This window comes from Rhinolophus ferrumequinum, chromosome 21, assembly GCF_004115265.2.
Source record: "Rhinolophus ferrumequinum isolate MPI-CBG mRhiFer1 chromosome 21, mRhiFer1_v1.p, whole genome shotgun sequence".
Lineage (NCBI taxonomy): Eukaryota > Metazoa > Chordata > Mammalia > Chiroptera > Rhinolophidae > Rhinolophus > Rhinolophus ferrumequinum.
The window spans coordinates 10,543,537-10,556,408 of NC_046304.1; the positions used below are offsets into that span (position 1 = coordinate 10,543,537).

Consider the following 12,872-nt stretch of genomic DNA (forward strand, 5'->3'; position numbering starts at 1 on the left):
CCAAAAAGATTAACAGTAAAGTCCAAGAATATCACTTGATACCAAACAGCTTTAGTAGTCACCGTGAACTTTATTGCACCTGAATATTTTCCCTTTCCAGTTTTTCTGTCCCTTTGTAAATTACTAGAAGAACTGGAGTTCTTAAAATAGCATGAATTTAATGTGTGTTACTCGGAATAATTTGAAACAACCGAAAATGTTTTCATCTAGCTTATTTTGCTCCAGTTGAACTACAGCTGAAGGTACATTTGAAAGTTTTGCCAGTGACATTATATATTTTTAACTTTTAGTTTCTTGGTGAGGTACCAAAGAAACTCGAAATTGACCATTGAAACCTTGGTGGCTTTATCTCGTGTACACTGGGCAAATCATATCACTGGACACTTTACTGTGATTACAGCTTTTAGAAGAGAAGAATATCCTTGCAGAGCAACTACAAGCAGAGACTGAGCTCTTTGCTGAAGCAGAAGAGATGAGAGCAAGACTTGCTGCTAAAAAGCAGGAATTAGAAGAGATTCTACATGACTTGGAGTCTAGGGTTGAAGAAGAAGAAGAAAGAAACCAAATCCTCCAAAATGAAAAGAAAAAAATGCAAGCACATATTCAGGTATCTATGATCATTTTTATTTAGAATTATGTTTTGAGTTTTCCAGATGCATCTATTGAATACATAGAAGCTATGGGTTTCTATTGTACATTGAGGAGCAAAAGGAGTCTAGATTGTAAGTACCTACCCTTAAAAATAAAATAAAACACTGAATTTAAGGTGGAAAAAATAATAAGTACCTACCCTTAAAAGATGACCATCATTCATAGTACACATGTAATAAATTTTCTTCAAACAATAGATTTGTTATTTTGAACAGGAATCTTTTATGTTCTGATGTGGCATCTTACACAATGCAAAGTGATTCAAAGTAGAAATCTCCCAAGATCCACAGACTTCTGTAGGGGACCTGATTTGTTCTTTGTGTTGGTATTAATAATTCTGCAGTTCACTCCATTCATTAGATAGGCACTTACTAGGTGGTTTGGTTCATAAGAAATGCTCAGCACTGATGCCGGAGGTGGCCAGAAATCAGAACAAAATATTCAGCCTTTCCTGGTAGTTACTTTCTTATAGAGATACAAGCTACTCACACGAAGCTCAGCTATCTCTGTGGTTGAATGCCCAGTAGTTATTCGGCCTGTCCCCTAGGACACACCCACCTCTTTCTCCTCGTCCCCCTCCCCAACCCGTCAAACACGCTCTTGATTGTCAGGGCTCTATATCCTCCCACCATTGCTTTATGGGTCCAGTACCAAACCTTTTTTCTTCCATGTCTCTCTCTTCATTTTTTCTTACCCCGTTACTTATCAATGCAAAACAGACAATTTGGACATTTGTGAAAACCACAAATGATATCCTATTACTTCCTTGGCAAATACCCCATATAGTAAATCATCTTTCAACATAATCAGCTTTCAAATATCCCATAATAAGTTAACGAATATCACAAAAGCTTAAAAAGTACATAACCTTTAATCCAGCAATTCTAATTCTAGGATTTCATTTTAAGGATAAATCAGTGGAAGCCATCTAATTATCTAGTATTAGGGGATTATTAAATCATGCTAATGCTGTACAGGAATAAATATAAAGATGTTTATTTTCATGGGTATTTATAACATATTGATAGACAGTCACAAGAGTATATGCAGTCAGATCTACTTTTAAATATTTATATAAAATATAAGTTTATATTATATATATGATTTGATATGGGAATATACAGAAGATATAGGATAATGTTCACCGACAACAATGAGTTTTCCCTGGTTTGGCATTATCGACAGTTTTTCTTTTATGTTCTTTGTTTAAGAACAAGTGCTCATTTGAGTAATATATTTTACTTTGTAAGGGAAGGACACCAAAATTCATCTCTAATCGCGCAACCTATTTTTTTATATAAACTCGAAATTTTAACAAACTTCAGATGAAATGCTTGCATTTCTCTGTTTGGAAAACAAATGTGTTTGTTTTTGCTTTGTTTTGCCTTTTTAAGGCTTTTTATCTTCACATTCTTTCCCAAACTCTTATATTTCTAGTTTTTTGCACTATTATCTTAATTTATTGTCTCCCTTTGTAAATTCATCCAAACACATTCTAAAAATATTTGTGGTAATATTAAGTAATTATTAAGTATTGATTTTTTTTTTTTTTCTCTCATCAAATATCAGAGATTCTCTATTAACTGCATGGTCCTTAGGAAAACCCAGCCTTGTCCCTTCCTTTTGTCTTTTTGGTTTTTTTGCTTGTGAGGCTTTGAGAAATTTCTCATCTGTACCGTTTCAAACCCAAACTTTTTGGTATGGTTTATTTATAAGATTAATTTCCTAATTATACTATTAATAAATGATTACTGATTATTATAGAAAATCTAGAGAATATACTAGTCCCCTCCCACTTATCACCCCCATTAACTGTATCATTTTTGCTTGTATATACTTCTAAACAGATACATAAGGATTCATTTATTAATTGAAATTATACCGAGCATACTATTTTGTTCGCTGCTTTTATCACCTTTGGAAATGTGTGGTGAAGGGATGCAAGTAAAAAAATCCAGACTGGGGAAAAAAATGACCTGTTTTGTTTTGTTGTTGTTGTTGCTGTTGTTGTTTTTAAACAATAGATGGAGAGCGAGAAAGGGAAGAGAAAGAAATATCGGGGAGCGTAGAAATTAAAGATTAAGAAGCTTATCAGTCAATCACAATGTGTGAACCTTATTTAGATTCTGATACAAACAAATACATTTTTAAGTGGTCTTTATCTTTTACAGATGAAATATGATGTTTGGGGTTTGCTTCAAGATAACCCTAGGGAGAATGTAGAGGGGTAGTGAGGACATGAGGTTGGCCACCAGTTGATGCTTTTTAAGGTTGTCTGATGCCTCTCTGGGGCTTGTTATGCTACTCTGTGTACGTCATACGTGTGTTTGAAATTATTCATATTTCCCTGTGTTACTAAGTATTATTCCAACATATGAATTTTAATTACTGTATGTGATCCCATTTTACCAGTATACCAATGTTTAATTACCAAGTCTTCTATGGAGGATGTTCATAGTGCCTAAATATTATAAATAATATTTCACTTTTTTTTAATATAAATCGCATCTGTGACTATTTGCTGACGTTGCTGGTTTAAAATTTAAAAGAAATGCTCATTTGCAAAGCTCGCTGCACCTTCCCATGCTGGCTTCCAGGAGTGATTCAGTTTGTACTTTAACCTGCAGTGTATACGAATGTCTGTTTCACATAACTGCATTTCATATATTTAAAAATAGCCTTACCATTTTGAAAATCACAAATTGGTATTTCATCTTAATGCGCGTTCCTCATTAATGTATGGGAGAGTTCTGTGGAGAAAGTGGGGAGACTGACTGTGCTCTTCTTCCCAAGGACCTGGAGGAGCAGCTGGACGAAGAAGAAGGCGCTCGGCAGAAACTGCAGCTGGAAAAGGTGACAGCAGAGGCTAAAATCAAAAAGATGGAAGAGGAGATTCTGCTTCTCGAGGACCAAAATTCCAAATTTATCAAAGTAAGAGAATATTTCCATTAAAAAATTTATTTTAGAATGTGGAAAATACTTATGTTGATGCACTCACTGAAAGTGACTTCAAACAGAAAATTCTCAAGAAAATTTCAGATTCATTAACTTTCCAAGTCTCTACCTGTCCTGTATAGATTTCTAAAGACACAGAAGCCATTGAATTTTTTATATCCACTAAATATCCTTTAGACTTTTAACTTGCACGCTTTGTACACATTGATCACTCCTCGATGACTTGTTCCCATCTGTGCAAGCATTCATTCATTCAGCACTGGTTGTGGAACTCTGAAGGCGGGGCAGCTGGGCCAAGCTCTACGGGTCATCACCAAGATGAGTGAGCCGCCTTGCCTTTTTGGAAGTGATCTGTTGGGGGAGGCAGTGCCAGTGTTACTTGTTTTCTGAGTTATACCTAACCCCAGTTGTTAGTTTGACTGCCTTTTCTGAAGCACTTTTTTCTATTCAGGAAAAGAAACTCATGGAAGACCGCATTGCTGAGTGTTCCTCTCAGCTGGCTGAAGAGGAAGAAAAGGCAAAAAACTTGGCCAAAATCAGGAATAAGCAAGAAGTGATGATCACGGATTTAGAAGGTCAGTGTTTGAGGCCAGAAAAATTTAGAACTAGGATATGTGAGTGTTTAGATTTTACTTTAAGCAGAACACACAATAATAGAAAATGAACCTGGTGATTTCTAATAGTAAGAGCCTTCAGCTTGTGTTCAATTATTAAAATAGGTCTAGTCACCACATATTTGTGATGTTAATAGAACAGCAATAAATTATCCTTTAAACTTTTACTTTTAAAAATTAGGTCCTATGATAAAATACATTGCCCTTTTAGTACACATATTTGGGATCTAAATTAAGTTTGAGTCCTACAGGCCATTGGATTTTGTGTAGGTTTAATCTAAAAAGTGCATCTAGGTTTCACTACACAAAGGGGATGCTTCCTGACCCAAAAACAGGCAGGGACAGGAGAAACTGCTGAGGATAACATTCTGATGACAAAAGTAATGTCAGGAAATCCTAGGAATTTTTGCAAAATGAATCATTGCTTTCTTCAAATGAAAGAGAAGAAGATGGTGGACGTTGGAAAGAGCATAGAACACCTTCCCTTTGACTGGCAGCTAGAGACTGGTATGACACCAGAAGTGTAACATGAGGGAAGAGCATGGCTCTTAACGCCCTGGGCTCATAAAGGTCTGTACACGTACCTGCAGGGGCATGACCGTCTTTCTTAATGCATTTGCTTTTATGAGTTAGATTTTTAAGAAATATTTAGGGTTCTGTTGTCCTTTGTATTGTTTTTAGTATATAGCAAAAGAAGGGGTGCCAGTATGAAATCATGTTCATAAACCATTTTTACCACTATATGGGGTTCTTCTCCTAAGGAAGTACACATAAAGCAGATGTGCCTGTTCTTTTCTCACCTGTTTGATCAGCCTGTGACACCCTGTCTCATCTCAGCACATTGGTTCCTGCTGGAGAACACGAAGGCATATAGGTTACATTATTGTGAGGAAAGCATTAAATGGAATGCGTCACTGGAGTTAATGAAGGAGTCACTATAGAATTTTAGAGGGGTGGGCAGGAAAGATGCATAAACCCTCTCTCCCCTAGTGCTTGGAACTGCGGTCTTGGTTCAAAGCAGAGCTTCCCGGTGAAAGGGGGATGGGGGGGATGGGTAACAGTTAGTTACACACCTGCCCTGGCCTCTGCTGAGCTCCTCTCCAAACCTGGGCCTGGGTGTGACATGAGAAGGTTCCAGATCACATTGGCTCCAACCATGTGGGCTCACTTCCCATGAAAGGACATCCTTAGATCCACCCAATTCTTCCTTAAAATTCCCTCCTCCCACTAATTTATCTCATTTTCAGTTTGATCTTAATGGTTTCAAATGACTGAGCTAACGGCACAGTGTTAACAAGGCAGTGACATGCTTTGAATAAAATGGCTTATTTTCAACCTTAGTCAGTTGATATTTGGTGTTGTTCTTACGGTATGTCAGTTAATGTGTTGAAGAACTTGTGTCTTGCCTTAAAGAACGCTTAAAGAAGGAAGAGAAGACTCGTCAGGAACTGGAAAAGGCCAAAAGAAAACTGGACGGTGAAACAACTGACCTGCAGGATCAGATTGCTGAGCTCCAGGCACAGATCGACGAGCTCAAAATCCAGTTAGCCAAGAAGGAGGAGGAGCTGCAGGGCGCGCTGGCCAGGTCCGCCGTCACCACCAAGGCCTTTTGCATTGGACATGTCACTGGGGGGGGCTGTTTTCAACAGAATGTCTCATGTCTAGGAGCAGACAAAACCCCCATGACAGTGACACGTCCTGGTTGTTGGGTATGACATAAGAACCTGAAAAACCCAGGAATACATAATTTGTGTCAGGATGGCAAGAAAATCTCATAAACCGTTTCTCAGTAGTTACACTTAAAAATCATTAGTCATATCATGCAATCCATGGAAATTCTCACCAGAACAAGTGATTTTACCATATCCAATGTTTTTGTTTCTGCACATTACAGATTAATTTCAGTATGTTTTAGAAGTTTGAGAGGAATTCACTTTTCAGAAATATTATCCCACATACACCCTTTAGCGTGATTGCTATTCAGTTCTAACCTATTCAGTTTTAGAATGGAAATCATATATAGTAAATACATTTATATCTAATTTTTCATTTCTTTATAAAAAGTAACTGATTACATGGTCATAGGACTTAAGAGTTTAATTTATAATTTCTTACAATCCAATTCTTACAACAGAAATTTTTCTCTGTCACCTGTCACTGTTTTACTTTGACCAGATTTTCTGCTTTCACTTACAGAGGTGAGAACTAGAACCTAGGAATTATATTCTCCACCACTCAAGCTCATGTTTGTCAGCTTCCCCTCCCCTCACCACAAACATCCCAACTATTCCCAGTCAGAAATTCTACCAACATTAAATCACACACGTTAGCAAAAAGATGCATTATGGGAAAGATGAAGTGTAGGGTAGAGGGTATGGAGGTGGTGTTATTTTTCTTCCACCATATGTTCTAAGAATTTCTTTGAATTTGCTGATCTCTGTAGGTTGGTACCAATTTGATACACTAGACTGCGACCTTGAGCAGTATTCTGATTATACGAACATATTACTTCAGGGAATTTTTTCATATTCTAATCATTAAAATGAGCGGGGGTCCTACCTCTTAATGGAGCTATATAGCCCTTCGGAAAGGGGGCTGGACTCGATTCTGATTCTAGCTCTGCCATGCCAGCTTTTGGGCCTTGAGATCATTGCCTGCAAATCTCCATGCCTGCCCGGCAGGCCCCATGCAGCTGCTGCAGCCTCGTGCCACGGGCACAGGGCTGTGTAACCGGTGCCCTTGTGGAGAGGTGCTCAGGGTTGGCTCACCTGGGAAACAGTCCATCCGGCACCAGCTCTGAGTGCTTCTCGTGCCCGGGTATTTTAACAGGGGCGACGACGAAACGCTGCATAAAAACAATGCGCTTAAAGTTGTGCGCGAGCTGCAAGCCCAAATTGCTGAACTTCAGGAGGACTTTGAATCCGAGAAGGCTTCACGGAACAAGGCAGAAAAGCAGAAAAGGGACTTGAGTGAGGAACTGGAAGCTCTGAAAACAGAGCTGGAGGACACTCTGGACACCACCGCAGCACAGCAGGAACTGCGGTGAGTGGGGAAGGCAGCGTGTGGCGTCGGCTGAGCTGTCCCGTGAGGTGTGACCGAAATGCTTGGGGGGTGCTTGCTGTCTCGGTTGTCGTTTGGCGTATCCTGTCTCCCTTCTGGAAATCCTGGCAGGGGGACAGGAACAAAACAGCAGTGGTTAAACACACCAGCCCACATGGGTAGGGAGATGGACCAATAAACTGAAGTGTAGAGACTGAGACATGATCAGAAAAGCCAGTCACTGATGGCTATCTTAAGGGGACAGACACACACACACACACACACACACACACGGCTGGAAGGAGATTTATGCGTAGACCAAGCGAGTGAGAGAGAGGACCAGGGGAATCGATGGGACAGACACAGAAAGCGGAGGAGACGCATGGTGGTCAGGCATCTGCCGGCAGCACCAACTAGTGTGAACAATGGTAGGCAAACGAGAAGGGAAGTGCACATTCACAACGATGAAAAGAAAGGTGAGTACAGGTACGCAACGCAGGTGTGCATGAGGCAGAAGCATATGCTGTAACTGATGAGCCAACAGCCAAGTGTAGGCAACAAGACGGCAACCAGCACCCGCGAGCACAGTCGGAGGAGTTTCACACGCCCTCACCCTGTCAGCCTGCAGGAAGTCTCAGAGAGCTACAGCAGTGACCAGGTGAGCAGAGCAGGCACAGGGGGCCGACCTGTGGCTCCTGCTGGCACACAGATGGAATCCTCTTCGTCTCCCGGTTGCCCTCTTCCTGACAATATGCTCCCTCCTCAAGACTTAAGTTGCCAGGTCCTGAGGCCCACCCCAGGGATCCCCAGGGTGCCATGTCTTGTAGATTTGGCACGCGCGCCTGCCAGCTGTTCCAGAGTGTGAGTGACGGGAAGAGTAGCCTATCAGTCTAAGAAGGGTCAAACAAGAAGGACAGAAGGAATCATTTATGAAGTCAGCTGTGGTCAGAGGTAGGAAGTGAGGACCTGGAGCAACTGGGAGGGAAATGTGCTCATCCGGGTGCCTGGACCTGGAGAGAACGATTGTCACCACGTCTGCAGAGGAGCTGCCCTGAGCGGTAAGGCAGGTCAGATTGTAGGTGTCAGGAGTAGTGGTAAAGAAACGGAGGTGGTGAGCCTTAGACATGGACCCGCCTATGGATATGTGACGACAGCAGTAATTCAGAGGTTGTGTCCCCAAAGAGAGCTGCTGTTTCAGTTGGAGTCCATGTGAGCCAGGCAGGGTTAGAGGCTTCCTACCCCACCTGAGCAGAGTAGCTCTGCTTTTAGCAGTTTTAAGTCCTGGGCTTCTCTTTAAAATACCTGCTTTTTAAATCCAGAAACCACTGAACTAGACTTTGTTGAAATATTTATTCCCAGCTGTGTTTTGACCACAGTAGAAAAAAGTTCTGGTCATTTCTTCCTTTCAACTCTTGGAAAAAAAATTTTTAAGACAGTGCAATTCACCTGTACATGTTTATTAAAACCATGGATATGCTCAAATGCAGCTCTCATTGATTCTGTTGTGTGAAGAATTTTGATTGCTTGCAGCCCTGATAGTTAGCATTCTTCTAAGGACTCAGGCCATTCCCCCACCTCTCCCTGGTTCTTCCCCGGGGTGTGTATCACGTGATTAGTATAAAAGTAACATCCTCAGCAAATCAAATGCTCTTCAGCAGATTCGGTCTTCAGTTGGCATGTTAGCTGTCTTTAGGACAATGATGAAGATTGCAGAGGACTGGGCCAAACCAATGCATGTCTTTCACCTCTAGTGAACTCGTTGCTGAGCGAGGCTGGACCACAAAGAGTCTTGAGTGATTCCTTCTGTCTGGCTACATGCACTGCACAGGCAGCAGCCGCCTGGGGCCCCTTCTCTCCTGGCGCAGCTGACCTCAGCCCTCTAGATCTCACCACTCGACCAGGAAAATGTGTCCACACAGGAGTCAGCATATAAGTCACTGTTCTAACTGGTGACTGGTTTAAAGTATAGTTAAGTGGTTTTAAAGTATAGAGCAAGTTTGCCAGAGTTGTGCTTCGGGATCATTGTAAAGTTACAGCTGTTTTAAGCCGTTGATGTTCAGACAGCGCTTAGCAGGAGTGGTATTTACCTTACTGGTTTCAGGCTTTATCAAGCTCTGTGCCTTAAAGATGGTGCTTAATCGACAGATTTAAAGACTGACTTGTCATCAGGGTGCCGTCTCTTCTAGTTAGTGAAATAACTGGTTTTCAGGTGATCCTAAATATGTTATAGCAAATTATAAAAATATTAGGAAGCCGTGTTGTAGAGACATTTAACACTAATGTGACCTCCATACTCTAAATACAAATTAGATAAAACCTCAGTTTATCTCCAGACACTCAAAGTTCTGTGGTTTTGTACCTGCTGTGTTCTCACATCAACTCTTTCTGAACCCGGCATGCAACCCTTCAACCTGCCTTCTAATTTTCCTGTCCCTCCTCCCGACTTTAAGTGATTTCCTGATAGAGTTTGGGGAGGATATTAATTAACTAGAGCTATTTCCCATGACTGATTGATAAGAAAGGCTCCTGCTTTTGTCAGGGTGCAGCATCCTGACTGATTCGGCCCTTTTAACTCCGCTTAGCTTTTGAAAGCCTCTGGGATTCACCCTTTTCCAGTTTTATTGAAATGCCTGCTGGTGCTTGTAACAGGCAGTTTGGCATCTGTTAACCAATTCTGACCTACAATGCAACGAGACTGCCCAGAACAGTTTGAAGACACTTAGGGATGTTACACTGTGTATTGATTGTAAGTCAGATGTGGAATGAGAGTTAAGCTGGTTTCTGGAAGGATTCCTAATTCCATAATAATGGATGCACCAGCCTATTGTAAAATAGCACGTCAAATAATTACCAAAGGGATTAATGTAATGTTTTTAAAAGCAGCGTGTGTGTGTGTGTGTGTGTGTTCGTTTTTTTTATTTAATCAGTCACCTAATTCTGAGCTTTCTCTAAAAATATGCTTCTCTAGTACAAAACGTGAACAAGAAGTGGCAGAGCTGAAGAAGGCTCTTGAGGAAGAAACTAAGAACCATGAAGCTCAAATCCAGGACATGAGACAGAGACACGCAACAGCCTTGAAGAGCTCTCGGAGCAGCTGGAACAGGCTAAAAGGGTAGCGAGACCCTGCCACGTTTTAGAGAAAGTCACCCATCTGACTTCCACCCAGTCAGTATGGAGATTAATTCCCACCCTTTGTACAACACTGGTGGGCTAATGGAGAACCAGTAGCCCACAGGCGGCTGCTTTCTGAAAACACACTGCTTCCCTGGAAGAGCCATTTGCCATTGATCGTTTAAAGAACTGGATCGATCCAGCTACCAGCTCAAATCACATATTCCTCCCAGTGTCTCCTTTCACTAGTGTCGTTTTTCTCCTGATGACTTAGCTCAGAAACCTTGAATAGTGTGAAGTCATTCTCCCACTCATCTGCTGCCAGCAAGTCACCATGTCCTGCCGGTATTTCAAGTATTCTTTAGACTCCTCTCTCCCTTCTCCGTCCCTCCTCTGATCGCACTCCACCGTCACATTGTCGCCACTCATTTCCCTGTTCCCTCTTCCGTATCTCATATATAGGCTTTCCATCCTGATAAAACTCACTTTCCTTTGCCCTCTAACTCGAACTATCCTCCTGGCGTACTAGTCTTCTTCCTCGGAATTTCCCAGCCGTCCTTTCCTTCATGCTCTTTGCTCTTTCTCTGACTTCCCTATCTTTCTCTTCTCTGCCTGTCCACATGCCACCTTTTCATTTATACGACAACAATATTAACATTTACTGAACATGTACACTAGTGTGTGTCACTCACTGTGCTAAGTACTCTACGTGCATTGCCCTCATTAGCCTTCATTACAGTCCTGTGGGTCAGTCTCTTATTCTCACTCAGGATGAGGACGAACAGCGTTAAGAAATCAAGCCAGTGTCACACAGCTAGTAAGTGGAAAGGCAGATTGAAGCCAGTAGTCTGGCCCCAGAGGCCCGGGTCACCCCCAGCTACACTGCTTTGAAAGCCCATCCTAAGTCCGGGTCATCCCTGAGGTGGTCCCTGCAGAGATGCAGCCTACTGTCCCCAACATGCAGTGCTTACCGTGTTACATACTAACTACCTTATTGTTACTCAAATGTGTCCCTGTGTTATCTTACCCCAGCAACAAGATTTTCAGCTTCTTGCTTTAAAAAAAAATGTGACAAAACTTGTTTCATACAAAGGATGACGTGAGTGAATGATTACTCTTTGGACAGGACGTATTCAGTTTGTCGTCCCCAGGCTGCACTGAGTACAGTGAGCCCCTAAATATCTGAATCTGCTACCCTAAGCAGTGTGGACAGATGTGCTCCCTTCTATAGAACTCTTCACACTCAGAATACAACAGATGTTTTCAATTCATTCATTCGACAGATGATGATTGCAGGCTCCCTATGTGTCAGGCACAATCCTACAGAAACGAAAAGCATGCCTCTTACAGAGTGTTGCAAAAATGCTAGTACATTATTTTCCTCTTTCCTCTCCTAGTTCAAAGCAAACCTGGAGAAGAACAAGCAGGGCCTAGAGACAGACAACAAGGAGCTGGCATGTGAGGTGAAGGTGCTGCAGCAGGTCAAGGCTGAGTCTGAGCACAAGAGGAAGAAACTGGATGCCCAGGTCCAGGAGCTCCACGCCAAGGTCTCAGAAGGAGACAGACTCAGGGTGGAGCTGGCCGAGAAGCAAATAAATTACAGGTGAGCCTAGAAAACCTTTACTCTGGACATATCCTGCAGTAACGTAGCCATCGTTGACCATTTTACTCCTCTGTGGCCATAAGAGACCCGTGACTAATACGCTATATAATACTTTACAATTGCCATCACAAGTAAATGTGTCCAACCATAGGTCCCGAGTGCATATTACTATGGGTGTTAAATAATATTTTAAGAACAAGAGAGCATGAGTTGGCCTTGCACCTAATAAATTCCACATTGAATTGTGGGTATAGTTCTTTGAATGATTTTAAGCACAACTTCAACGTCTTCCAATAGTCTAGTCAGTAGAGAACAGAAACAATGGGCAAAAAAAATTGTATCTAGTTTTGGTGAAGATTTGCAAAAACTGGAGTTTTTCTATACACTGTGGTTGAAGTATAAATTCATTCAACCTTTTCTAGAGGACAGTTTGGCAGTTTGGTGTCACAAGCTTTAAAATATGAATACCTTTGGGCCCAATAAATTCATGTCTCGTAATTTATCCTAGGGAATAATTAAGGATATGCACACAGGTAAACCTTAAGAATGTTCATGGGATGGCTAGATAGCTCAGTTGGTTAGAGCGTGGTGCTAGTAACACCAGAGTTGCTGGTTCGATCCCCACATGGGCCATTGTGAGCTGCGCCCTCCTTAAAAAATAAAAGAAATTTTAAAATATTCATTGCAAAAGTACATACAAAAGACATAATTGGAAATAACTTTAATGTCTAAGAATGGACTTCTATGCAATCAATAAAAACAATGTAGTAGTAGATCACTGTTTGTCGGTGAGAAAAGGTATTCATTGCTGCACTGAAAAAAAATTACAGAACTGTGTTGTTGGAAACCCAGGACCTACCCCCCGGCCCCCGCCATGGTTCAGTCATTCAGTAGAACTC

At 41.5% G+C, this 12,872-nt stretch overlaps 1 protein-coding gene across 1 annotated transcript in view; it reads left to right on the forward strand.

Annotated features, from left to right (window-relative positions):
* MYH10 (myosin heavy chain 10) overlaps positions 1-12,872 on the forward strand; it is a 127,016-nt gene that overhangs the window by 93,844 nt on the left and 20,300 nt on the right. The window contains 8 exon segments of the mRNA XM_033089348.1: positions 401-607; positions 3,445-3,582; positions 4,058-4,181; positions 5,634-5,805; positions 7,050-7,262; positions 10,228-10,328; positions 10,331-10,371; positions 11,768-11,962. Of these exon segments, the coding sequence (XP_032945239.1) occupies positions 401-607; positions 3,445-3,582; positions 4,058-4,181; positions 5,634-5,805; positions 7,050-7,262; positions 10,228-10,328; positions 10,331-10,371; positions 11,768-11,962 (1,191 nt within the window).